General features: G+C 55.4%; 1 protein-coding gene across 1 annotated transcript; it reads right to left on the bottom strand.

Annotated features, from left to right (window-relative positions):
* Window positions 1–7: 7 nt before the first annotated feature.
* Window positions 8–27968, bottom strand: tafazzin (tafazzin, phospholipid-lysophospholipid transacylase). Its single transcript, XM_070869193.1, has 11 exons — window positions 27731–27968; window positions 26571–26748; window positions 22463–22591; window positions 20282–20327; window positions 19014–19099; window positions 11933–12013; window positions 11014–11055; window positions 10057–10119; window positions 8522–8574; window positions 7292–7369; window positions 8–124 (listed from the first exon to the last, which is right to left on the bottom strand). Exons 2-11 carry the CDS (start codon window positions 26677–26679, stop codon window positions 8–10), a joined length of 804 nt encoding a protein of 267 aa, XP_070725294.1. The 5' UTR covers window positions 26680–26748; window positions 27731–27968.

The raw sequence follows: 27968 nt of genomic DNA, 5'->3' as shown, positions 1-27968 counted from the left end.
CGAGACCCTACGGTTTCCCCGGGTGACGGGCCTGGTGGTATCGCTGGTGGGCCGCCTCCGCCCGGGCCTTCAGCAGCCACAGCTCGTTCTGGATGAAATCCGTGACCGCCTTCCGCATCTCCACCTGGAGGGCAGGGGAAAGAGAGGGGTGTGAGACGATCGCTCGAGCCTGTTACATTAGGGACAGGAGGAGGCCGTTCAGCCCCTCGAGCCTGTTACATTAGGAACAGGGGGAGGCCGTTCAGCCCCTCGAGCCTGTTACATTAGGGACAGGAGGAGTCCGTTCAGCCCCTCGAGCCTGTTACATTAGGGACAGGAGGAGGCCGTTCAGCCCCTCGAGCCTGTTACATTAGGAACAGGAGGAGGCCGTTCAGCCCCTCGAGCCTGTTACATTAGGGACAGGAGGAGGCCGTTCAGCCCCTCGAGCCTGTTACATTAGGAACAGGAGGAGGCCATTCAGCTCCTCGAGCCTGTTACATTAGGGACAGGAGGAGGCCGATCAGCCCCTCGAGCCTGTTACATTAGGGACAGGAGGAGGAGGCTGTTCAGCTCCTCGAGCCTGTTCTGCTATTCAATGAGATTGTCATGTATCTTACATTATTATATACAACTGTATCCTAACATGCTATACATGACTGTAATAAGATATGACCTGTAACCACCAGCATACCTTACCACCAGGGGTGCACTTGCAAGAGACAGGTATACAAGGACAGGTCTCAGGCAAGTGCAGCATTCCAGAGCTGTGAAATAAAGGTGCAGGTCCAGAGTGACCTTCACTACATGCCTCGTGTGAGTCTGTACTGAGGGGACAGGACTTTACAGTGGCGACGAGTTACGGGATTACAGAATCCACAGAATGGCGAACAACGGATCAGATGAAAAGTACAATGCGGGAGACAATTGGGAGGACTTTATAGAAAGGCTCCAGCAAAGCTTTGTAACCAAAGACTGGTTAGGCGACGATAAGGCAGACAAGAGAAGAGCCCATCTCTTGACCAGCTATGGCTCGAAAACATACGCCTTAATGAAGGATCTGTTGGCACCCGAGAAACCAGCAAGCAAGTCGTTTGAAGAATTGAGCACACTGGTAAGAGACCACCTGAAGCCAGCGAGCAGCCTACACATGGCCAGACACAGGTTCTACAACTACAGACGCTGTGTGGGCCAGAGCATACCCGACTTCGTGGCGGAACTTCGGAGGTTGGCTAGTTTATATGAGTTCTCCGATGAACTGAGGAGAGAAATGCTGAGAGACTTTTTCATTGAAGAAATAGGCCACGCAGGCCTATTCCGAAAGCTCATAGAGACCAAGAACCAGACCTTAGAGGCAGCAGCACTGGTTGCACAGACATTCTTGGTAGAGGAAGAAGAAGCGAGGTTGATTTACAATGCAGGTACGACAACTAACGAAATATCGGAACAAGAAGTTCACAGCATTAAACAAACTGCTACCCCCACACACAGACAAAACCGGGAGAACAGGCTCTCGACAGCAGGCAGAAGCCATCAAGGGCCACAGGAACGGCCGCTCACACCTCATCAACCCACAATGCGAGCAATCAACTACAAACTGAGAGAAGCTCAAGAGAGATCAGCCAGACGCAGCTCATTCTTTGGGAACACTTTAAACAATGGAACAGGTTCTGTGCTGGAGGTGTGGGGGTGGGCACTGGTCAAGGAGATGTCGATTTCAGCAGGCTGTTTGCAAAAATTGTGAATATACAGGGCATTTGGCCCGCATGTGCAAAAAAACGGCAGCTCGGCTGATATACGAATCGGATGGGTCGGAAAGCGGACCAGAAGATGGTGGGGACAGTACCCGGGACACCGATGGACAGCGGGTCAACACGATCAATGGCCGCTGCTCCTACAACAGGACGCCTCCTATAATGATGAGGGTCCTACTCAACGGGATATCTGTCAACATGGAGCTGGATACGGGAGCGAGTCAATCTCTCATGGGCGCTCAACAATTTGAACAACTGTGGCCGCATAAAAGAGACAGACCAAAACTCACAAGGGTTGACACCAAACTAAGGACCTATACCAAAGAAATCGTACCAGTCCTCGGCAGCGCCATGCTCTCTGTCACACACAAAGGGACATTGAACTGACTTCCCCTGTGGATTGTCCCCGGAGACCCCCCAGCCCTGCTGGGGAGAAGCTGGCTGGCAAAACTAAACTGGAAATGGGATGATGTCCATGCCATGTCATTAGAGGAATGGACCTCCTGCTCAACAGTTATAAAGCGATTTGAACATCTCTTTCAGCCAGGTGTGGGCACTTTCAAAGGGGCCAAAGTCAAAATCTACATCACACAGGATGCTAGACCGGTCCATCACATGGCCAGAGCTGTACCCTATGTGATGAGGGAAAAGATTGAACACGAACTAGACAGGCTTCTGCGGGAAGGCATTATATCACCTGTGGAATTTAGCGACTGGGCAAGTCCCATCGTCCCAGTCATGAAGCCTGATGGATCTGTACAGATCTGTGGGGACTACAAATCTACCATAAACAGAGTCTCCCTACAGGACCAGTACCCGCTGCCCAGAGCGGAGGACTTATTTGCCACATTGGCTGGAGGTCAACTTTTCTCAAAATTAGACCTCACATCTGCGTATATGACGCAAGAATTGACCGAGGAATCCAAGCTACTCATCACCATCAACACACATCGAGGCCTTTTCATGTACAATCGATGCCCATTCGGCATCAGGTCGGCAGCTGCCATATTCCAGCGCAACATGGAGAGTCTGCTCAAATCCATCCCGGGGACGGTTGTATTTCAAGACGACATACTTATCACGGGCAGGGACACCGACTCCCATCTCCGTAATTTGGAGGAAGTACTAAAGCGGTTGGATCGGGTAGGCCTACGAGCCAAGAAATCCAAGTGCCTGTTTCTCGCACCCGAGCTTGAATTTTTGGGCAGAAGGATTGCCGCTGATGGAATCCGCCCAACAGAGTCCAAAACAGAAGCAATTCGCCTGGCACCCAGGCCCCGGAATGTCTCGGAACTGCGCGCCTTTCTCGGGCTACTCAATTACTTTGGGAACTTTATGCAGAACTTGGGCACGCTGCTGGAGCCTCTCCACGTGCTACTCAGGAAGGGGTGCGATTGGTTTTGGGGGGATGCCCAGGAACGCGCCTTCAATAAGGCACGCAACCTTCTGTGTTCCAACAGTGTTTTGACTTTCTTTGATCCAGGTAAAAAGCTAGTTCCCACATGCGATGCGTCAGCGTATGGGGTCGGGTGCGTTTTGCAACATGTCAATAGTGCGGGCAAATTACAACCCATAGCTTATGCCTCCAGGTCACTTTCGCGGGCGGAGTGCGGGTACGGAATGGTAGAGAAGGAGGCGCTCGCGTGCGTGTATGGTGTCAAAAAGATGCACCAATACCTTTTCGGGGCCAAGTTCGCGTTAGAAACCGACCACAAGCCCCTCACGTCCCTCCTATCCGAGAGCAAGGCAATAAACGCCAACGCCTCGGCGCGAATTCAACGGTGGGCACTCATGCTGGAGTCCTACGACTATACCATAAGGCACAGACCAGGCACAGACAACTGTGCTGACGCGCTCAGCAGGCTACCCCTAGCGACCACGGAAGGGTCTGACGAACAGGACTGTGAGATAGTCATGGCAATCAATGCCTTTGAGTCCACAGGTTCGCCCATGACGGCTCGCTAAATCAGAGCCTGGACGGCCAGCGACCCCATGTTATCCTTAGTAAAAAGATGTGTCCTAACCGGTGTCTGGGCAGAGGCTCGCGATGCCTGCCCCGAGGAATTAAAGCCCTTTCACAGGCGCATGCATGAGCTATCACTACAAGCAGACTGCCTGATGTGGGGCAGCCGAGTAGTCATGCCTCTGCGAGGCAGAGAGGCATTTGTCCGGGAGCTCCACCGCGAGCACCCAGGGATCGTTCTCATGAAGGCCATAGCCAGATCCCACGTCTGGTGGCCTGGTATTGATGCGGACCTGGAGCTCTGCGTCCGAAGGTGCACCATTTGTGCCCAACTCAACAATGCCCCCAGGGAGGCTCCACTGAGCCCAAGGCCCTGGCCTACCAAACCGTGGTCGCGGGTGCACGTAGACTATGTGGGCCCATTCATGGGCAAAATGTTCCTCGTAGTTGTAGATGCATTTTCAAAGTGGATCGAATGCACCATTTTAAACTCGAGCACAACCTCCACCACTGTGGAGAGCCTCGCAACCATGTTTGCAACGCACATTATCCCTGACATATTGGTCAGTGACAATGGTCCGTGCTTCACCAGCGCAGAATTCCAAGACTTTATAATTGACCACGGCATAAATCACGTCAAGACGGCACCGTTCAAGCCGGCCTCCAACAGCCAGGCGGAGAGAGCAGTGCAAATCATTAAACAAGGCATGCTTAAAATCCAAGGTCCCACGCTGCAGGGTCGCCTGTCGCGACTGCTGCTGGCATACAGATCTCGTCCGCACTCACTGACTGGGATCCCCCCCGCGCAACTGTTGATGAAAAGGACTTTAAAAACAAGGCTCTCATTAATCCTCCCAGACATGCACGAAATCGTTGAGGCAAAGCGCCGTAAGCTGACCGAGTACCATGACAGAAATTCCAGGGGGAGATGGAATGAGATAGGGGACAAAGTGTTTGTACTAAACTATGGCAGGGGTCCCAAATGGCTTGCAGGGACAGTAACGGGCAAGGAAGGAAACAGGCTACTGGTAGTACAAATGGACAATGGCAAAACCTGCCGGAGGCATGTAGACCAAGTCAAAAGCGGATTTACCAACAACACTGCGGAACCAGAGGCAGACTACAATGTGGAACTCGCACCACACCTGGTGGACAGACAGAGGGAACAACCTGAGGAAAGGGCAATCCCAACAGACAGCCCAGGCGAGTCAACAACAATCACACCAATCGAAACAGACAGCCCAGGCGAGATACCAGCAACTACACCCAAAGAAAAACAGACACCAAGGCAAACAACTGAACCACAACTCAGACGCTCCACGCGAGAGCGTAGACCACCTGAGAGACTGAACCTATAAAGACAATAAGACCTTGGGGGAGGGTGATGTCATGTATCCTACATTATTATATATAACTGTATCCTAACATGCTATACTTGACTGTAATAAGATATGACCTGTAACCACCAGCATACCTTACCACCAGGGCTGCACTTGCAAGAGACAGGTATATAAGGACAGGTCTCAGGCAAGTGCAGCATTCCAGAGCTGTGAAATAAAGGTGCAGGTCCAGAGTGACCTTGACTTCACGACATGCCTCGTGTGAGTCTGTACTGAGGGGACAGGACTTTACAGAGATCGCGGCTGATCTGTATCTTAACTCCATCTACCCATCTTGGTTCCCAAACCCTTAATACCCTTCCCCAACAAAAACATCTCGATCTCAGCATTAGACTTTCCAATTGACCCCCGGCCTAGACAGCGTTTTGGGGGAGAGAGTTCCAGATTCCCACTGCCCTTTGTGTGAAGAAGTGCTTCCTGACATCACCCATGAACGGGAGGGGGTAGGAGTGAGGGGAAATGAGGAGGAGAGGGGGAAGGGAGCGGAAGGGGAGGGAGGAAACAGAGTGATTGACCGGGGGGGGAGATGGAATAAAGGGAGGGAGAGGGTGTCGGAGAGAGGGAGTCAGAGGGGGAGGGAGAGGGGACGTGGGGGAGGGAGGAGGAGGGTGGGGGAGGGAGGAGAGGCGAGGGGAAGCGAGAGGGAGTGGAGGTGGGGGAGGGAGTGGAGGTAGTGGAGGGGGAGGGAGGTGAGGGAGGGAGAGGGAGGTGAGAGCGCAAGATGGGAGACGGAGGGGTAGTTGGGGGAGGTGGGGGAGGGGTGGGGGATGTGGGGAGTGGGGGAGGGGTGGGGAGGGGGGTGTGGGGAGGGAGGGGAAGTTGGGGAGGGAGGTGGGAACGGAGGGGGAGTTGGGGGGTATGGGGGGGTGTGGGGAGTGGGGAGGGGTGGGGAGGGGGATGTGGAGAGGAGGGGGAGTTGGGGGAGGGGAGGTGGGAGAGGGAGGGGGTGTTGGGGGAGGGAGGGGGAGTTGGGGGAGGGAGGGAGGGGGAGTTGGGGGAGGGAGGGAGGGGGAGTTGGGGGAGGGAGGGGGAGTTGGGGGAGGGGAGGTGGGGGAGGGAGGGGGAGTTGGGGGAGGGAGGGGGAGTTGGGGGAGGGAGGGGGAGGGAGTTGGGGGGGGAGGGGGAGTTGGGGGGGAGGGGAGTGGGGGGTTGGGAGGAGGGGGGAGGGAGGGAGGGAGGGGGAGTTGGGGGAGGGGAGGTGGGGGAGGGAGGGGGAGTTGGGGGAGGGAGGGGGAGTTGGGGGGTGTGGGGAGTGGGGGAGTTGGGGGAGGGGAGGTGGGGGAGTTGGGGGAGGGAGGGGGAGTTGGGGGAGGGAGGGGGAGTTGGGGGGTGTGGGGAGTGGGGGAGTTGGGGGAGGGGAGGTGGGGGAGGGAGGGGGAGTTGGGGGAGGGAGGGGGAGTTGGGGGAGGGAGGGGGAGTTGGGGGAGGGGATGTGGGGGAGGGAGGGGGAGTTGGGGGAGGGAGGGGGAGTTGGGGGAGGGGATGTGGGGGGGAGGGGGGGGATTGGGGGAGGGAGGGGGAGTTGGGGGGTGGGGGAGTGGGGGAGGGGAGGTGGGGGAGGGAGGGGGAGTTGGGGGACGGGAGGGGGAGTGGTGGGGAGGGGAGGTGGGGAGGAGGTGGGGGACGGAGGGGAGTTGGGGGAGGGGAGGTGGGGTACGGAGGGAGAGTTGGGGGGTGTGGGGGAGTGGGGGAGGGGGAGTTGGGGGAGGGAGGGGGAGTTGGGGGAGGGGTGGGGTACAGAGGGGAGTTGGGGGTGGTGTGGGGGTGTGGGGAGTGGGGGAGGGGTGGGGAGGGGGTGTGGGGAGGGAGGGGGAGTTGGGGGAGGGAGGGTGGGGGTGGAGGGGGAGTTGGGGTACGGAGGGGGAGTTGGGATGAGGGAGGTGGGGAGGGAGTTGGGGGAGGGAGGGGGTGTTGGGGGAGGGAGGGGGAGTTGGGGGAGGGAGGGGGATGGGGGAGGGAGGGGGAGTTGGGGAGGGAGGGGGAGTGGTGGGGGAGGGGAGGTGGGGTTCCCGGCCTGAAGCAGGAGGCAGAGAGTTGAATCCCGTACCCAGCGGGACTCCGCACCTTGGGCGGAGCGGGTGTGTGGGGAGGCGGGGGTCCCGTGTATTAAAGCCCGGGGCGGGGGTCACGGTTTGCCACACTAACCCCCCCACGCCCGCCCCCTCCCCCACGGTCCGCCAGTTCCCGCGGGACCTTACCGGTGATCGGTTCTCGGACTTCAGGTCGGACACCAGTTGCTCGAGGGTAAAGGGCTTCCCCACGTAGACCGTGATCCTCTGGGGGGAGAGAGAGAGAAACGGGTTCAGACCTCGGGCCTTTGCTGCAGTGAGGTGGGGGGGGTCCTCTCTGGGGAAACACCCCTTCCCCCCGCCCCCGCCACACCAGTCCACATTAACACCAGACCCCCCGCCCCCACAGAGCAGCAGTGCTGGGTAGAGCGTTCCATCACACTCCTGACTTGTGTCTTGCAGACGCAGGAGAGGTTTTGGGGAGTTGGGAGGTGGGACACTCGCAGTAGGGTGTGTGTGTGAGAGAGCACGAGCGCGAGAGAGCGAGTGTGCGCGTGTGTGTGAGTGGGAGTGCGTGTGAGTGGGAGTGGGCGTGGGAGCGGGAATGAGTGTGAGCGTAACTGTGTGTGTGTGTGAGTGTGAGTGTGAGTGTGAGTATGTGTGCGAGTGTGAGTGTGAGTGTGTGAGCGAGTGTGTGAGCGAGTGTGTGAGTGTGAGCGAGTGTGAGCGAGTGTGAGAGAGTGCGAGAGAGTGCGAGAGAGTGCGTGAGAGTACGAGAGAGTGCGAGAGAGTACGAGAGAGTGCGAGAGAGTGTGTAAGAGTGCGAGAGAGAGTGCGAGAGTGCGAGAGAGTGTGTGAGAGTGTGAGAGTACGAGAGTGCGTGAGAGTGCGTGAGAGTGCGAGAGAGTGTGTAAGAGTGCGAGAGAGAGTGCGAGAGTGCGAGAGTGCGAGAGAGTGTGTGAGAGTGCGAGAGAGTGTGTGAGAGTGCGAGAGAGTGTGTGAGAGTGTGTGTCTGAGTATGCAGGAGTGTATGTGCAAGAGCATTTGTGTTTGCAAGCGTGTGTGTCCGAGTGTGCAATAGAGCGAGTGTGATTATGGGACAGTGAGCGTGCGAGAGTGAGTGCGATTATGTGAGATTGAGAGTGTGTGTGTGTGAGTGAGAATCAGCCCGTGAGTGTGGGCAGGAGAATGGGCGAGGGCGAGAGCGAGAGCGAGAGATCAGTATCCGCGCACTCCTCACCCCGAGCAGGTCCAACACGCTGCAGAAGCTGCTGGCCTGTCCCACACACCACGGAGAATCCGTAGGAACCGGGGCAGGAGGGGCAGGGGTCAGAGAACCACATGGCGGACCTCGAATCCCAGAGACGGGGAGCAGGCGACTTGCGCGGAGACGGAGCGGAAGGAGAGGGAGTGGCTCACCTTCCCGAGGCGCGGGTAGTACGGAGGCTTGTTGGGGAGGACATCACTCAGACCTGAGGGAAGACAAGAGAAGAGATAGGAGGTTAGGCATAAATCGCAGTACCGCCCCTCCGACAGTGCGGCACTCCCTCAGTACCGCCCCTCCGACAGTGCGGCGCTCGCTCATTACCGCCCCTCCGACAGCGCGGCACTCCCTCAGTACTGCCCCTCCGACAGTGCGGCGCTCGCTCATTACCGCCCCTCCGACAGTGCGGCGCTCCCTCAGTATCGCCCCTCCGACAGTGCGGGGCTCGCTCAGTACCGCCCCTCCGACAGTGCGGGGCTCCCTCAGTACCGCCCCTCCGACAGTGCGGGGCTCGCTCAGTACCGCCCCTCCGACAGTGCGGGGCTCCCTCAGTACCGCCCCTCCGACAGTGCGGCACTCCCTCAGTACTGCCCCTCCGACAGTGCGGGGCTCCCTCATTACCGCCCCTCCGACAGCGCGGTGCTCCCTCATTACCGCCCCTCCGACAGTGCGGGGCTCCCTCAGTACCGCCCCTCCGACAGTGCGGCGCTCCCTCAGTACTGCCCCTCCGACAGTGCGGCGCTCCCTCAGTACTGCCCCTCCGACAGTGCGGCACTCCCTCAGTACTGCCCCTCTGACAGTGCGGAGCTCCCTCAGTACCGCCCCTCCGACAGTGCGGCACTCCCTCAGTACTGCCCCTCCGACAGTGCGGCACTCCCTCAGTACCGCCCCTCCGACAGTGCGGCGCTCCCTCAGTACTGCCCCCCGGGGGAGAGCGTGAGTCCAGTGTGTGTCTGTGTGTGAGATCGAGTACACGAGTGTGTATTCATGAGCGTGTGCGCGTGCAGGAGTAAGTGTGCGCGCACACGTGTGTGTGGTGTGTGTGTGTGTGTGTTCATGAGTATGTCAGCCTGTGCCCAAGCGTGTGTGTACACGCGAGACATCGACACCTTGCTGACATTCGGGGTCTATCCTCATCCGTCACGAGTGGCCCTGCTTGGGTGAGGTCCCAGAAAGACCCTGTTCCCCTCTCCTCCCATCCCTGACAGGCGATCTTATCGAAACGTATCAGATTCTGAGGGGGCTGGACAGGGTGGATGCAGAGAGGATGTTTCCCCCTCGTGGGGGGGAATCTAGAACTAGGGGGCACATAGTCTCAGAATAAGGGGTCGCCCATTTAGGATGGAGATGAGGAGGAATTTCTTCTGGTGAATCTGTGGAATTCTCTGCCCCAGAGAGCTGTGGGGGGCTGGGTCACTGAATATATTTAAGGTGGAGATAGACAGATTTTTGAGCGATAAGGGAGTGAAGGGCCGGGCGGGGAAGTGGAGCTGAGCCCAAGATCGGATCAGCCGCGATCGTATTGAATGGCGGAGCGGGCTCGAGGGGCCGAATGGCCGACTCCTGCTCCTATTTCTTATGTTTTCCCCTTGTCAAACACGTCTGGAAGTGTGTGAGGGAAGAAAATGGATATTTGAAACCCTCCTACGACCCCACGGGCCACCGACACGCCCTCCCGGACCAGACTTACCCACGTGCCAGAGTGGGAGAATTATCGGATTCAGGGGACATTCGGAGATCAGCCTCCCGATACCTACGGAAAAAACAAGATAGACCTGTGTCACTGTCTTCAGCCAAGGACCTAGCGCTGGTCTCATCGACGGCACATGTAACAGGCTCGAGGGGCTGAACGGCCTCCTCCTGTCCCTAATGTAACAGGCTCGAGGGGCTGAACGGCCTCCTCCTGTTCCTAATGTAACAGGCTCGAGGGGCTGAACGGCCTCCTCCTGTTCCTAATGTAACAGACTCGAGGGGCTGAACGGCCTCCTCCTGTCCCTAATGTAACAGACTCGAGGGGATGAACGACCTCCTCCTGTGCCTAATGTAACAGGCTCGAGGGGCTGAACGGCCTCCTCCTGTCCCTAATGTAACAGGCTTGAGGGGCTGAATGACCTCCTCCTGTCCCTAATGTAACAGGCTCGAGGGGCTGAACGGCCTCCTCCTGTCCCTAATGTAACAGACTCGAGGGGCTGAACGGCCTCCTCCTGTCCCTAATGTAACAGGCTCGAGGGGCTGAACGGCCTCCTCCTGTTCCTAATGTAACAGGCTCGAGGGGCTGAACGGCCTCCTCCTGTCCCTAATGTAACAGACTCGAGGGGCTGAACGGCCTCCTCCTGTCCCTAATGTAACAGACTCGAGGGGCTGAACGGCCTCCTCCTGTCCCTAATGTAACAGACTCGAGGGGCTGAACGGCCTCCTCCTGTCCCTAATGTAACAGGCTCGAGGGGCTGAACGGCCTCCTCCTGTCCCTAATGTAACAGACTCGAGGGGCTGAACGGCCTCCTCCTGTTCCTAATGTAACAGACTCGAGGGGCTGAACGGCCTCCTCCTGTCCCTAATGTAACAGACTCGAGGGGATGAACGACCTCCTCCTGTGCCACTGTACACAGGCAGCTTGAAGATTCGAAGAGAGGGAGAGAACGCTCACCCCATTTCAGCCTCATAAACTCCTCCGTCATATTCACCTTGCCTGAAAGACAGAAAGAACATTACTCAAAAAGACCAGATGCACTGGAACAACCCTTCTGCACCGAACATTCACACCCCGTCTATCTCCACCTTAAATATATTTAATGACCAGCCTCCCTCAGTACCGCCCCTCCGACAGTGCGGGGCTCCCTCAGTACTGCCCCTCCGACAGTGCGGCGCTCCCTCAGTACCGCCCCTCCGACAGTGCGGTGCTCCCTCAGTACCGCCCCTCCGACAGTGCGGCGCTCCCTCAGTACTGCCCCTCCCTCAGTACCGCCCCTCCGACAGCGCAGTGCGGTGCTCCCTCAGTACCGCCCCTCCGACAGCGCAGTGCGGCGCTCCCTCAGTACCGCCCCTCCGACAGTGCCGCGCTCCCTCAACACTGCACTGGGAGTGTCAGCCTAGATTTACGTGCCCAAGTCTTTGGAGTGGGACTTGAACCTGCAACCGTCTGACATGAGGCCAGAGTGCTGCAAGAGTGCCAGTCGATATATAGCGAAGAGGGATCGGGCGGGAAAGTGGAGTTGAGGTCGAAGATCAGCCGTGATTTTACTGAATGGGAGAGCGGGCTCGAGGGGCCGAATGGCCGACTCCTGCTCCTAATTCTTATGTTCCACCAACTGAGCTACCAGAGAGGTGGTTAACGTTGATTTCATGCTCCGCTCCACTCTGCTCTCGGAGCGCTAAAGCTGAATTTCCCGGCACGAGAGAACCAGTAGCGCCTGCCACTACTTTGCAAGACTTAGCGGGCAGGAATTCCGAGCGCATAAAGCCTCTCAGTCCTCCCTCAAGCCCTGTGCATTAACTGAGCCGCGAGCTGCAGAACCAGAATCTCTACCAACCCTCAGCCAGGTTCTGACTCCGGATCGTCACCATACCTTCCGGGAAGATGTGGACCCAGTCTCCGTGATTGAGCTTTTCCAGGAGAAAGTCCATCCCTTTCTGGTACACCCCTTCACCTAGGCCGGAGGAAGGAGGGTTAGCAGGGAGGAGTGTGTGAACACGATTAATCAGCACCCTGTGTTACTGACTGTATCTGTACTGATGTTAATCCAGCTCCCTCACACTGTCACTCAGTAACCCCTCTCCCCCAGCACCCTGTGTTACTGACTGTATCTGTACTGATATTAATCCAGCTCCCTCACACTGTCACTCAGTAACCCCTCTCCCCCAGCACCCTGTGTTACTGACTGTATCTGTACTGATGTTAATCCAGCTCCCTCACACTGTCACTCAGTAACCCCTCTCCCCCAGCACCCTGTGTCACTGACTGTATCTGTACTGATGTTAATCCAGCTCCCTCACACTATCACTCAGTAACCCCTCTCCCCCAGCGCCCTGTGTCACTGACTGTATCTGTACTGATGTTAATCCAGCTCTCTCACACTGTCACTCAGTAACCCCTCTCCCCCAGCACCCTGTGTCACTGACTGTATCTGTACTGATGTTAATCCAGCTCCCTCACACTGTCACTCAGTAACCCCTCTCCCCCAGCACCCTGTGTTACTGACTGTATCTGTACTGATGTTAATCCAGCTCCCTCACACTGTCACTCAGTAACCCCTCTCCCCCAGCGCCCTGTGTTACTGACTGTATCTGTACTGATGTTAATCCAGCTCCCTCACACTGTCACTCAGTAACCCTCTCCCCCAGCGCCCTGTGTTACTGACTGTATTATACTGATGTTAATCCAGCTCCCTCACACTGTCACTCAGTAACCCCTCTCCCCCAGCACCCTGTGTTACTGACTGTATCTGTACTGATGTTAATCCAGCTCCCTCACACTGTCACTCAGTAACCCCTCTCCCCCAGCACCCTGTGTTACTGACTGTATCTGTACTGATATTAATCCAGCTCCCTCACACTGTCACTCAGTAACCCCTCTCCCCCAGCGCCCTGTGTTACTGACTGTATCTGTACTGATGTTAATCCAGCTCCCTCACACTGTCACTCAGTAATCCCTCTCCCCCAGCACCCTGTGTTACTGACTGTATCTGTACTGATGTTAATCCAGCTCCCTCACACTATCACTCAGTAACCCCTCTCCCCCAGCGCCCTGTGTCACTGACTGTATCTGTACTGATGTTAATCCAGCTCCCTCACACTGTCACTCAGTAACCCCTCTCCCCCAGCACCCTGTGTCACTGACTGTATCTGTACTGATGTTAATCCAGCTCCCTCACACTGTCACTCAGTAACCCCTCTCCCCCAGCACCCTGTGTTACTGACTGTATCTGTACTGATGTTAATCCAGCTCCCTCACACTGTCACTCAGTAACCCCTCTCCCCCAGCACCCTGTGTCACTGACTGTATCTGTACTGATGTTAATCCAGCTCCCTCACACTATCACTCAGTAACCCCTCTCCCCCAGCGCCCTGTGTCACTGACTGTATCTGTACTGATGTTAATCCAGCTCTCTCACACTGTCACTCAGTAACCCCTCTCCCCCAGCACCCTGTGTCACTGACTGTATCTGTACTGATGTTAATCCAGCTCCCTCACACTGTCACTCAGTAACCCCTCTCCCCCAGCACCCTGTGTTACTGACTGTATCTGTACTGATGTTAATCCAGCTCCCTCACACTGTCACTCAGTAACCCCTCTCCCCCAGCACCCTGTGTCACTGACTGTATCTGTACTGATGTTAATCCAGCTCCCTCACACTGTCACTCAGTAACCCCTCTCCCCCAGCACCCTGTGTCACTGACTGTATCTGTACTGATGTTAATCCAGCTCCCTCACACTATCACTCAGTAACCCCTCTCCCCCAGCGCCCTGTGTTACTGACTGTATCTGTACTGATGTTAATCCAGCTCCCTCACACTGTCACTCAGTAACCCCTCTCCCCCAGCACCCTGTGTCACTGACTGTATCTGTACTGATGTTAATCCAGCTCCCTCACACTGTCACTCAGTAACCCCTCTCCCCCAGCACCCTGTGTCACTGACTGTATCTGTACTGATGTTAATCCAGCTCCCTCACACTATCACTCAGTAACCCCTCTCCCCCAGCGCCCTGTGTCACTGACTGTATCTGTACTGATGTTAATCCAGCTCTCTCACACTGTCACTCAGTAACCCCTCTCCCCCAGCGCCCTGTGTCACTGACTGTATCTGTACTGATGTTAAACCAGCTCCCTCACACTGTCACTCAGTAACCCCTCTCCCCCAGCACCCTGTGTTACTGACTGTATCTGTACTGATGTTAATCCAGCTCCCTCACACTGTCACTCAGTAACCCTCTACCCCAGCGCCCTGTGTTACTGACTGTATTATACTGATGTGAATCCAGCTCCCTCACACTGTCACTCAGTAACCCCTCTCCCCCAGCACCCTGTGTTACTGACTGTATCTGTACTGATGTTAATCCAGCTCCCTCACACTGTCACTCAGTAACCCCTCTCCCCCAGCGCCCTGTGTTACTGACTGTATCTGTACTGATGTTAATCCAGCTCTCTCACACTGTCACTCAGTAACCCCTCTCCCCAGCACCCTGCGTCACTGACTGTATCTGTACTGATGTTAATCCAGCTCCCTCACACTGTCACTCAGTAACCCCTCTCCCCCAGCACCCTGTGTTACTGACTGTATCTGTACTGATGTTAATCCAGCTCCCTCACACTGTCACTCAGTAACCCCTCTCCCCCAGCACCCTGTGTCACTGACTGTATCTGTACTGATGTTAATCCAGCTCTCTCACACTGTCACTCAGTAACCCCTCTCCCCCAGCACCCTGTGTTACTGACTGTATCTGTACTGATGTTAATCCAGCTCCCTCACACTGTCACTCAGTAACCCTCTCCCCCAGCGCCCTGTGTTACTGACTGTATTATACTGATGTTAATCCAGCTCCCTCACACTGTCACTCAGTAACCCCTCTCCCCCAGCACCCTGTGTTACTGACTGTATCTGTACTGATGTTAATCCAGCTCCCTCACACTGTCACTCAGTAACCCCTCTCCCCCAGCACCCTGTGTTACTGACTGTATCTGTACTGATGTTAATCCAGCTCCCTCACACTGTCACTCAGTAACCCCTCTCCCCCAGCGCCCTGTGTTACTGACTGTATCTGTACTGATGTTAATCCAGTTCTCTCACACTGTCACTCAGTAACCCCTCTCCCCAGCACCCTGTGTCACTGACTGTATCTGTACTGATGTTAATCCAGCTCCCTCACACTGTCACTCAGTAACCCCTCTCCCCCAGCACCCTGTGTTACTGACTGTATCTGTACTGATGTTAATCCAGCTCCCTCACACTGTCACTCAGTAACCCCTCTCCCCCAGCACCCTGTGTCACTGACTGTATCTGTACTGATGTTAATCCAGCTCCCTCACACTATCACTCAGTAACCCCTCTCCCCCAGCACCCTGTGTTACTGACTGTATCTGTACTGATGTTAATCCAGCTCCCTCACACTATCACTCAGTAACCCCTCTCCCCCAGCACCCTGTGTTACTGACTGTATCTGTACTGATGTTAATCCAGCTCCCTCACACTGTCACTCAGTAACCCTCTCCCCCAGCGCCCTGTGTTACTGACTGTATTATACTGATGTGAATCCAACTCCCTCACACTGTCACTCAGTAACCCCTCTCCCCCAGCACCCTGTGTTACTGACTGTATCTGTATTGATGTTAATCCAGCTCCCTCACACTGTCACTCAGTAACCCCTCTCCCCCAGCGCCCTGTGTCACTGACTGTATCTGCACTGATGTTAATCCAGCTCCCTCACAGTGTCACTCAGTAACCCCTCTCCCCCAGCACCCTGTGTTACTGACTGTATCTGTACTGATGTTAATCCAGCTCCCTCACACTGTCACTCAGTAACCCCTCTCCCCCAGCACCCTGTGTTACTGACTGTATCTGTACAGATGTTAATCCAGCTCCCTCACACTGTCACTCAGTAACCCCTCTCCCCCAGCACCCTGTGTTACTGACTGTATCTGTACTGATGTTAATCCAGCTCTCTCACACTGTCACTCAGTAACCCCTCTCCCCCAGCACCCTGTGTCACTGACTGTATCTGTACTGATGTTAATCCAGCTCCCTCACACTGTCACTCAGTAACCCCTCTCCCCCAGCGCCCTGTGTCACTGACTGTATCTGCACTGATGTTAATCCAGCTCCCTCACAGTGTCACTCAGTAACCCCTCTCCCCCAGCACCCTGTGTTACTGACTGTATTGTACTGATGTTAATCCAGCTCCCTCACACTGTCACTCAGTAACCCCTCTCCCCCAGCACCCTGTGTTACTGACTGTATCTGTACAGATGTTAATCCAGCTCCCTCACACTGTCACTCAGTAACCCCTCTCCCCCAGCACCGTGTTACTGACTGTATCTGTACTGATGTTAATCCAGCTCCCTCACACTGTCACTCAGTAACCCCTCTCCCCCAGCGCCCTGTGTTACTGACTGTATCTGTACTGATGTTAATCCAGCTCCCTCACACTGTCACTCAGTAACCCCTCTCCCCCAGCACCCTGTGTTACTGACTGTATCTGTACTGATGTTAATCCAGCTCCCTCACACTGTCACTCAGTAACCCCTCTCCCCCAGCGCCCTGTGTTACTGACTGTATCTGTACTGATGTTAATCCAGCTCTCTCACACTGTCACTCAGTAACCCCTCTCCCCCAGCACCCTGTGTCTCTGACTGTATCTGTACTGATGTTAATCCAGCTCCCTCACACTGTCACTCAGTCACCCCTCTCCCCCAGCACCCTGTGTTACTGACTGTATCTGTACTGATGTTAATCCAGCTCCCTCACACTGTCACTCAGTAACCCTCTCCCCCAGCGCCCTGTGTTACTGACTGTATTATACTGATGTTAATCCAGCTCCCTCACACTGTCACTCAGTAACCCCTCTCCCCCAGCACCCTGTGTTACTGACTGTATCTGTACTGATGTTAATCCAGCTCCCTCACAATGTCACTCAGTAACCCCTCTCCCCCAGCGCCCTGTGTCACTGACTGTATCTGCACTGATGTTAATCCAGCTCCCTCACAGTGTCACTCAGTAACCCCTCTCCCCCAGCACCCTGTGTTACTGACTGTATCTGTACTGATGTTAATCCAGCTCCCTCACACTGTCACTCAGTAACCCCTCTCCCCCAGCACTCTGTGTTACTGACTGTATCTGTACTGATGTTAATCCAGCTCCCTCACACTGTCACTCAGTGACCCCTCTCCCCCAGCACCCTGTGTTACTGACTGTATCTGTACTGATGTTAATCCAGCTCCCTCACACTATCACTCAGTAACCCCTCTCCCCCAGTGCCCTGTGTTACTGACTGTATCTGTACTGATGTTAATCCAGCTCCCTCACACTGTCACTCAGTGACCCCTCTCCCCCAGCACCCTGTGTTACTGACTGTATCTGTACTGATGTTAATCCAGCTCCCTCACACTATCACTCAGTAACCCCTCTCCCCCAGTGCCCTGTGTTACTGACTGTATAATAAGAACATCAGAAAAAGGAGCAGGAGTCGGCCATTCGGCCCCTCGAGCCCGCTCCGCCATTCAATAAGATCGCGGCTGATCTGATCTTGGGCTCAGCTCCACTTCCCCGCCCGCCCCTTCACTCCCTTATCGCTCAAAAATCTGTCCCTCTCCACCTTATATATATTCAATGACCCAGCCCCCACAGCTCTCTGGGGCAGAGAATTCCACAGATTCACCAGAAGAAGTTTCTCCTCATCTCCGTCCTCAATGGGCGACCCCTTATTCTGAGACTATGTGCCCCCTAGTTCTAGATTCCCCCACGAGGGGGAAACATCCTCTCTGCATCCACCCTGTCCAGCCCCCCTCAGAATCTGATACGTTTCAATAAGATCACCTCTCATTCTTCTAAACTCCAATGGGTACAGGGCCCAACCTGCTCAACCTTTCCTCATAAGGCAACCCCCTCATCCCCGGAATCAACCGAGTGAACCTTCTCTGAACTGCCTCTTGATTATCAATTATTAGGATGCTTTTTAGTGTCTTCTACCGTGAAGACCGATTCAAAATATTTGTTCAATGTCTCTGCCATTTCCCTGTTCCCCGTTATTAATTCCCCAGTCTCATCCGCTAAGGGACCAACATTTACTTTAACATACAAGAACATGAGAAATAGGAGCAGGAGTCGGCCATTCGGCCCCTCGAGCCTGCTCCGCCATTTAATACGACCGTGGCTGATCCGATCATGGACTCAGCTCCACTTCCCTGCCCGCCCCCTTATCGGTTAAGAAACTGTCTATCACTGTCTTAAATATATTCAATGTCCCGGCTTCCACAGCTCTCTGAGGCAGCGAATTCCACAGATTTACAACCCTCTGAGAGAAGAAATTCCTCCTCATCTCAGTTTTAAATGGGCGGCCCCTTATTCTAAGACCATGCCCCCTAGTTCTAGTCTCCCCCATCAGTGGAAACATCCTCTCTGCATCCACCTTGTCGAGCCCCCTCATAATCTTATACCTTTCGATAAGATCACCTCTCATTCTTCTGAATTCCAATGAGTAGAGGCCCAACCTCCTCAACCTTTCCTCATAAGGCAACCCCCTCATCCCCGGAATCAACCGAGTGAACCTCCTCTGAACTGCCTCCAAAGCAAGTATATCCCTCCTTAAATACGGAAACCAGAACTGCACGCAGTACTCCAGGTGTGGCCTCACCAATACCCTGTATAACTGGAGCAAGACTTCCCTGCTTTTATACTCCATCCCCTTTGCAATAAAGGCCAAGATACCATTGGCCTTCCTGATCACTTGCTGTACCTGCGTACTATCCTTTTGTGTTCCATGTACAAGTAACCCCCAGGTCCCGCTGTAGAAGCTTTAACTGTCTGTTTTTATATTTCTTGCTAGTTTACTCTCGCAAAAGATCTTCTCGGTCTTGAATATTTTTTTTAGTCGTCTGTGGCTGATCCTGACTGACGTTACTGCCTCTGCCATATGCTGATCGCCCGGTTACTTACCACGGCACACTGGCACGCACCTCCCCAAACTAAAGAACCTGGAATGCAATTCTTTAGTGAAACAAATATCGGCGGCCGCGGGAATCCTGCAATGAGGAAAAGAGCGAGAATTAAATCGACCTCCCGTGGCATTGCTCCAGGATGACGGGCCACATCCACACCAATTACAGGACCCGTTACAACAGGTCACGCACAACGCGTCGTTCTGCTGATCCGTCAGGGCTCAGCCGACCCTTGCGCGCCTCCTTAATGTCGGCACGAACTTCCGCAGTGCCCTCGTCCCGTGGTCAGTCAGAGGGCAATTGCTCGGAGCCACATCTCGAGGACAGTGTCAATGTGAAACCCGCCCGCCCCTGGGGACATCTGGAAATGGATAAAGTTTGGCTCTGCTCATGAACTAGGGGGTGTTCTTCTTGGGGTGAAGCAGAGAGGGAGCTTTACTCTGTATCGAACCCCCTGTACCTGCCCTGGGAGTGTTTGATGGGACAGTGTAGAGGGAGCTTTACTCTGTATCTAACCCCCTGTACCTGCCCTGGGAGTGTTTGATGGGACAGTGTAGAGGGAGCTTTACTCTGTATCTAACCCCGTGCTGTACCTGCCCTGGGAGTGTTTGATGGGACAGTGTAGAGGGAGCTTTACTCTGTATCGAACCCCGTGCTGTACCTGCCCTGGGAGTGTTTGATGGGACAGTGTAGAGGCAGCTTTACACTGTATCGAACCCCGTGCTATCCCTGCCCTGGGAGTGTTTGATGGAACAGTGTAGAGGGAGCTTTACTCTGTATCTAACCCCGTGCTGTACCTGCCCTGGGAGTGTTTGATGGGACAGTGTAGAGGGAGCTTTACTCTGTATCTAACCCCGTGCTGTACCTGCCCTGGGAGTGTTTGATGGGACAGTGTAGAGGGAGCTTTACTCTGTATCTAACCCCGTGCTGTACCTGCCCTGGGAGTGTTTGATGGGACAGTGTAGAGGGAGCTTTACTCTGTATCTAACCCCGTGCTGTACCTGCCCTGGGAGTGTTTGATGGGACAGTGTAGAGGGAGCTTTACTCTGTATCTAACCCCGTGCTGTACCTGCCCTGGGAGTGTTTGATGGGACAGTGTAGAGGGAGCTTTACTCTGTATCTAACCCCGTGCTGTACCTGCCCTGGGAGTGTTTGATGGGACAGTGTAGAGGGAGCTTTATTCTGTATCTAACCCCCTGTACCTGCCCTGGGAGTGTTTGATGATAAATACTGAGAAGTGAGATGATCGACATCCCGAACGCTCACCATCGCATATCCCTGATCCTCCTCAAGTGTTTGAACTCGAGGATGCCTGAAGAAAAATAGAAACATTCAGCAGTTTTTTTAAGGACAAGGGCAATCTGTTGATAGAATGCAAGAAAGACCCGCATTTATATAGTGCCTTTCACCATCTCAGGACATCCCAAAGCGCCTCAGAGCCAATGGCGTACTATCGGAGTGCGCTCACTGTTGTAATGTGGGAAACGCCAATTTGCGCACAGCAAGCTCCCACACACAGCGATGTGATAATGACCCGGATCGTCTGTTTTAGTGATGTTGGTCGAGGGATAAATATTGGCCCCAGGACACCGGGGAGAACTCCCCCTGCTCTTCTTCCAATAGTGGCCCCGGGATCTTTTACATCCACCCGAGAGGGCAGACGGGGCCTCGGTTTAATGTCTCATCCCGAAATACAGCCCCTCCGACAGTGCGGCGCTCCCTCAGTACCGCCCCTCCGACAGTGCGGCGCTCCCTCAATACTGCCCCTCCGACAGTGCGGGGCTCCCTCAGTACTGCCCCTCCGACAGTGCGGGACTCCCTCAGTACTGCCCCTCCGACAGTGCGGTGCTCCCTCAGTACCGCCCCTCCGACAGTGCGGGGCTCCCTCAGTACCGCCCCTCCAACAGTGCGGCGCTCCCTCAGTACCGCCCCTCCGACAGCGCAGTACGGCACTCCCTCAGTACTGCCCCTCCGACAGTGTGGCGCTCCCTCAGTACCGCCCCTCCGACAGCGCAGTACGGCACTCCCTCAGTACTGCCCCTCCGACAGTGCGGGGCTCCCTCAGTACCGCCCCTCCGACAGTGCGGGGCTCCCTCAGTACCGCCCCTCCGACAGTGCGGGGCTCCCTCAGTACCGCCCCTCCAACAGTGCGGCGCTCCCTCAGTACTGCCCCTCCGACAGTGCGACGGTCCCTCGGTACCGCCCCTCCGACAGTGTGGCGTTCCCTCGGTACCGCCCCTCCGACACTCCTTCAGTACCGGCCCTCCGACAGTGTGGCGCTCCCTCAGTACTGCCCCTCCGACAGTGCGGCGCTCCCTCAGTACTGCCCCTCCGACAGTGCGGCACTCCCTCAGTACTGCCCCTCCGACAGTGTGGCGCTCCCTCAGTACTGCCCCTCCGACAGTGCGGTGCTCCCTCAGTACCGCCCCTCCGACAGTGCGGGGCTCCCTCAGTACCGCCCCTCCGACAGTGCGGCGCTCCCTCAGTACTGCCCCTCCGACAGTGCGGGGCTCCCTCAGTACTGCCCCTCCGACAGTGCGGCGCTCCCTCAGTACTGCCCCTCCGACAGTGTGGCGCTCCCTCAGTACTGCCCCTCCGACAGTGCGGTGCTCCCTCAGTACTGCCCCTCCGACAGTGCGGCGCTCCCTCAGTACTGCCCCTCCGACAGTGTGGCGCTCCCTCAGTACTGCCCCTCCGACAGTGCGGCGCTCCCTCAGTACTGCCCCTCCGACAGTGTGGCGCTCCCTCAGTACTGCCCCTCCGACAGTGCGGTGCTCCCTCAGTACCGCCCCTCCGACAGTGCGGGGCTCCCTCAGTACCGCCCCTCCGACAGTGCGGGGCTCCCTCAGTACCGCCCCTCCGACAGTGCGGTGCTCCCTCAGTACCGCCCCTCCGACAGTGCGGCCCTCCCTCAGTACTGCCCCTCCGACAGTGCGGCACTCCCTCAGTACTGCCCCTCCGACAGTGCGGCGCTCCCTCAGTACTGCCCCTCCGACAGTGCGGCACTCCCTCAGTACCGCCCCTCCGACAGTGCGGCGCTCCCTCAGTACTGCCCCTCCGACAGTGCGGGGCTCCCTCAGTACTGCCCCTCCGACAGTGCGGCGCTCCCTCAGTACCGCCCCTCCGACAGTGCGGGGCTCCCTCAGTACTGCCCCTCCGACAGTGCGGGGCTTCCTCGGTACTGGGGGCAGTCTCGCACCGAGCCGTGACTCAAAAACCGTCCGACAGACATCTTGGCGGCTGGACCCGTTGCCTGGCGACCAGCAGGGTGACGGGGGCGCGCGGGTTGGTGGCTTGCCATCACGCTCGCTCCCCCTCCCTCCGCCCCCCCCCCCCCCCCCGCCCCCCGGGAAGAGGATTCCCGCGCGCCTCCCTCTCGCTTCCTCACGCAGGCGACGATGGCCGGGCACCGAAGGTTGGGGGGGGCTTCCCACCCCGGGGACTCACCCCACACGTGCGGGTCATCCATGCAGGACTGGTGGTTGGCCACGGTGATGAGTGGTTTCCCCCGTGGCCGCTGCTCGATCAGCTCGTACAGCACCTCCTTGTTGTGCACCATCAGCCGGTTCATGTGCTCTGCAAGGCAAGGACAGCCCACAACGTAAGAACTCCCACCCTGCACAAGGCCTCCCGCCATCTCAGGATGTTATGACGCGCCTCACAGCCAATGAAGCATTTTTGTTTTCAGAGCAGTGCGCTCACTGCTGTATTGTGGGAAACGCCAACCTGCGCACAGCAAGCTCCCACACACAGCGATGTGATAATGACCCGGATCGTCTGTTTTAGTGATGTTGGTCGAGGGATAAATATTGGCCCCAGGACACCGGGGAGAACTCCCCCTGCTCTTCTTCCAATAGTGGCCCCGGGATCTTTTACATCCACCCGAGAGGGCAGACGGGGCCTCGGTTTAACGTCTCATCCAAAATACCGCCCCTCCGACAGTGCGGGGCTCCCTCAGTACAGCCCCTCCGACAGTGCAGGGCTCCCTTAGTACTGCCCCTCCGACAGTGCGGCACTCCCTCAGTACTGCCCCTCCGACAGTGCGGGACTCCCTCAGTACCGCCCCTCCGACAGTGCGGCGCTCCCTCAGTACCGCCCCTCCGACAGTGCGGCGCTCCCTCAGTACTGCCCCTCCGACAGTGCGGGGCTACCTCAATCCACCCCTCCGACAGCGCGGCGCTCCCTCAGTACTGCCCCTCCGACAGTGCGGCACTCCCTCAGTACTGCCCCTCCGACAGTGCGGCACTCCCTCAGTACTGCCCCTCCGACAGCGCGGCGCTCCCTCAGTACTGCCCCTCCGACAGTGCGGCACTCCCTCAGTACCGCCCCTCCGACAGTGCGGTGCTCCCTCAGTACTGCCCCTCCGACAGTGCGGTGCTCCCTCAGTACTGCCCCACCGACAGTGCGGCACTCCCTCAGTACCGCCCCTCCGACAGTTGCCACTTAAACTTCTCACTCATAGTGTGTGTGTCTCTCTCTCTCTCTCCAACCCGTCTTTCTCAGCTTCTCTCTCCCTGCCACCTCATGTCTCTGCTTGGATTCCATTTGTCCTATCTTCCTCCCACACCCCACCCTCCCTCCTTCCTCTATCTCTAATGTCCCTCTAGCAGCGAGGTCCAACATGATCATTACATCGGTCCTTCAACCCGACCAGTCCATGCCGGCGTTTATGCTCCACTCGAGCCTCCTCCCGTCTTTCCCCATCGAAATCTATCGGCGTAACCCTCTATTCCCTTCTCCCCCATACGCTGGTCTAGCCTCCCCTTAAATGCATCGATACTATTGGCCTCGACCCCTCCCTGTGGCAGCGAGTTCCACATTCTCACCGCTCTCTGGGTAAACAGGTTTCTCCTGAATTCCCCATTGGGTTTCTGGGTGATGATCTTATATTGATGGCCTCGAGTTATGCTCTTCCCCACAAGTGGAAACACTCTCTCTGTATCCACTCCATCAAAACCTTTCATCATTAAGAACATCAGAAACAGGAGCAGGAGTCGGCCATTCGGCCCCTCGAGCCCGCTCCGCCATTTAATAAGATCGCAGCTGATCTGATCTTGGGCTCAGCTCCACTTCCCCGCCCGCCCCTTCACTCCCTTATCGCTCAAAAATCTGTCTATCTCCGCCTTAAATATATTCAGTGACCCAGCGCCCCACAGCTCTCTGGGGCAGAGAATTCCACAGATTCACCGGAAGAAATTCCTCCTCATCTCCGTCCTAAATGGGCGGCCCCCTTATTCTGAGACTATGTGCCCCCTAGTTCTAGATTCCCCCACGAGGGGGAAACATCCTCTCTGCATCCACCCTGTCCAGCCCCCCTCAGAATCTGATACGTCTCGATAAGATCACCTCTCATTCTTCTAAACTCCAATGGGTACAGGCCCAACCTGCTCAACCTTTCCTCATAAGTCAACCCCCTCATCCCCGGAATCGACCGAGTGAACCTTTTCTGAACTGCCTCCAAAGCAAGTATATCCTTTCGTAAATATGGAGACCAGAACTGCACGCAGTACTCCAGGTGTGGCCTCACCATAGAAACATAGAAAATAGATGCAGGAGTAGGCCATTCGGCCCTTCTAGCCTGCACCGCCATTCAATGAGTTCATGGCTGAACATGCAACTTCAGTACCCCATTCCTGCTTTCTCACCATACCCCTTGATTCCCCTAGTAGTAAGGACTTCATCTAACTCCTTTATAGAAACAAGCAGAGTGGAGAATGCGGGCAACGATCCCGCTACCCTGTATAACTGGAGCAAGACTTCCCTGCTTTTATACTCCATCCCCTTTGCAATAAAGACCAAGAGACCATTGGCCTTCCTGATCACTTGCTGTACCTGCATACTATCCTTTTGTGTTTCATGCACAAGTAACCCCCAGGTCCCGCTGTACTGCGGCACTTTGCAATCTTTCTCCATTTAAATTGTAATTTGCTTTTCTATTTTTTCTGCCAAAGTGGATAACCTCACATTTTCCCACATTATACTCCATCTGCCAAATGTTTGCCCCACTCACTTAGCCTGTCTATAATCCCTTTGAAGATTTTGTGTGTCCTCCTCTTTTCCAAGGGGAAAGTGACCCGGCCCGCCCATCCTTTCCCCAATAGGTATAACCCTCGCATTACTGGCATCGTGCTGGTCAATATTCTCCGCACCATCTCCAGTACCGCAGCAAATCACCACAAAGTGCCGCAGTACAGCGGGATCTGGGGGTTACTTGTGCATGAAACACAAAAGGTTAGTATGCAGGTACAGCAAGTGATCAGGAAGGGCCAATGGAATCTTGGCCTTTATCGCAAAGGGGGATGGAGTATAAAAGCAGGGAAGTCTTGCTCCAGTTATACAGGGTATTGGTGAGGCCACACCTGGAGTACTGCGTGCAGTTCTGGTCTCCGTATTTAAGGAGGGATATACTTGCTTTGGAGGCAGTTCAGAGAAGGTTCACTCGGTTGACACCGGGGATGAGGGGGTTGACTTATGAGGAAAGGTAGAGCAGGTTGGGCCTCTAATCATTGGAGTTTAGAAGAATGAGAGGTGATCTTATCGAAACGTATCAGATTATGAGGGGGCTCGACAAGGTGGATGCAGAGAGGATGTTTCCACTGATGGGGGAGACTAGAACTAGGGGGCATGGTCTTAGAATAAGGGGCCGCCCATTTAAAACTGAGATGAGGAGGAATTTCTTCTCTCAGAGGGTTGTAAATCTGTGGAATTCGCTGCCTCAGAGAGCTGTGGAGGCCGGGACGTTGAATACATTTAAGACAGAGATAGACAGTTTCTTAACCGATAAGGGGGCGGGCAGGGAAGTGGAGCTGAGTCCATGATCGGATCAGCCATGGTCGTATTAAATGGCGGAGCAGGCTCGAGAGGCCGTATAGAGCATAAGAACATAAGAAATAGGAGCAAGAGTCGGCCATTCGGCCCCTCGAGCCTGCTCCGCCATTTAATACGACCATGGCTGATCCGATCATGGACTCAACTCCGCTTCCCTGCCCGCCCCCTTATCCCCTTATCATTTAAGAAACTGTCTATCTCTGTCTTAAATATATTCAATGTCCCGGCTTCCACAGCTCTCTGAGGCAGCGAATTCCACAGATTTACAACCCTCTGAGAGAAGAAATTCCTCCTCATCTCAGTTTTAAATGGGCGGCCCCTTATTCTAAGACCATGCCCCCTAGTTCTAGTCTCCCCCATCAGTGGGAACATCCTCTCTGCATCCACCTTGTCGAGCCCCCCTCAGAATCTGATACGTTTCGATAAGATCGCCTCTCATTCTTCTAAACTCCAATGAGTAGAGGCCCAACCTCCTCAACCTTTCCTCATAAGGCAACCCCCTCATCTCTGGAATCAACCGAGTGAACCTTCTCTGAACTGCCTCCAATGCAAGTATATCCCTCCTTAAATACGGAGACCAGAACTGCACGCAGTACTCCAGGTGTGGCCTCACCAATACCCTGTATAACTGGAGCAGGACTTCCCTGCTTTTATACTCCAGCCCCTACTCCTGCTCCTGTTACTTATGTTCTCTCGTCAACGCACAACTTTTCTGCGAGGCACTCACTGGTCCAGAAACGACTGTAAATTCCCACCATTCCCGTCACCAGGGCGCTGCTGACTGTCCAGCTCAGCCGCTGCCGGCCAGGGAATGGCCACTTCACGTCCAGCGGCATCGCGCACCCAACGGAGGAGGTGTCCGCAGCCGTCTCCGGGAAAGACAAACTCCAAGCGTCTCACGCAACCTGTGGGCGAAAGAGAAGCAGATCAAAAGTGTGGGCGGGGGGGGGGCGGGGGGAGGGGTCAGAGGTCAGGTCGAGGAGGGCGTTTTAAAAAAAAAAGCGCCAAGGGAGGGCGCGCGCGGGGCGTCGCGAACGTTCGCCCGTTCCCGAGCCAACTTAAGCCGCCGCAAATTTCTTAAAGATAGCCAGTCAGCCCCTCTAAAAAGGCACAGGAGGCCGTTCAGCCCCTCTAAAAATGAACAGGCGGCCATTCAGCCCCTCTAACAAGGATCAAAGGCCATTCAGCCCCTCTAAAAAGGAACAGGCCTATTCAACCCCTCTAAAAATGAACAGGCGGCCATTCAGCCCCTCTAAAAAGGTACAGGCGGCTATTCAGTCCTCTAAAAAGGAACAGGAGGCCATTCAGCCCCTCTAAAAAGGTACAGGCGGCTATTCAGCCGCTCTAAAAAGGAACAGGCCGTTCAGTCACTCTGAAATGAACAGGCCATTCAGCCCCTCTAAAATGAACAGGAGGCCATTCAGCCCCTCTAAAATGAACAGGCGGCCATTCAGCCCCTCTAAAATGAACAGGAGGCCATTCAGCCCCTCTAAAAAGGATCAGAGGCCATTCAGCCCCTCTAAAAAGGATAGGAGGCCATTCAGCCCCTCTAAAATGAACAGGAGGCCATTCAGCCCCTCTAAAATGAACAGGCGGCCATTCAGCCCCTCTAAAATGAACAGGAGGCCATTCAGCCCCTCTAAAAAGGATCAGAGGCCATTCAGCCCCTCTAAAAAGGATAGGCGGCCATTCAGCCCCTCTAAAATGAACAGGCGGCCATTCAGCCCCTCTAAAAAGGAACAGGAGGACATCTGGATGCACATTTTTCTCCGCCTCGGACTTCCCAGTTTAAAAAAATAAATGTTTCTAAAATGACCCCACCAGCAAAAAAAAAAGAGGAACATTTATATATATTTTAAATTTTAAAAGAAATAAATCCTCCCTCACCCTTTAAACATTGACAATGAATCAAAAAAAAAATAAAAACAAGGCCATTATGTTTGACATCCTCAAACTGCAAGAAATAAGATGTCAACCTGTGAGAGAGAGAGAGTGGGGGAGGGGGAGATGGGGTGGGGGGGGAACTATCTGAAAAGCCAAGGGAGGGGGTTCCAGGCAGCAGCACCAGAGCCCGAGGCTTTAATCCTCTCTCGCAAACGGCTAGGCCTCAATCACCAAGGCGACC

The sequence above is a fragment of the Pristiophorus japonicus genome, chromosome 32 (assembly GCF_044704955.1).
Source record: "Pristiophorus japonicus isolate sPriJap1 chromosome 32, sPriJap1.hap1, whole genome shotgun sequence".
NCBI lineage: Eukaryota > Metazoa > Chordata > Chondrichthyes > Pristiophoridae > Pristiophorus > Pristiophorus japonicus.
This window is presented reverse-complemented; position numbering and strand designations above follow the sequence as displayed.

Bases quoted from the DNA above. Each gene is read 5' to 3' on its own strand.
- tafazzin (XM_070869193.1), bottom strand. From the start codon at position 26,679: ATGCCGCTGGACGTGAAGTGGCCATTCCCTGGCCGGCAGCGGCTGAGC. The intron at 22,592-26,570 runs GTGAGTGCCTCG...CTTGCCTTGCAG, and splicing joins TTACAGTCGTTTCTGGACCA to AGCACATGAACCGGCTGATG. The intron at 125-7,291 runs GTAAGGTCCCGC...CCTGCCCTCCAG, and splicing joins AGTCCGAGAACCGATCACCG to GTGGAGATGCGGAAGGCGGT.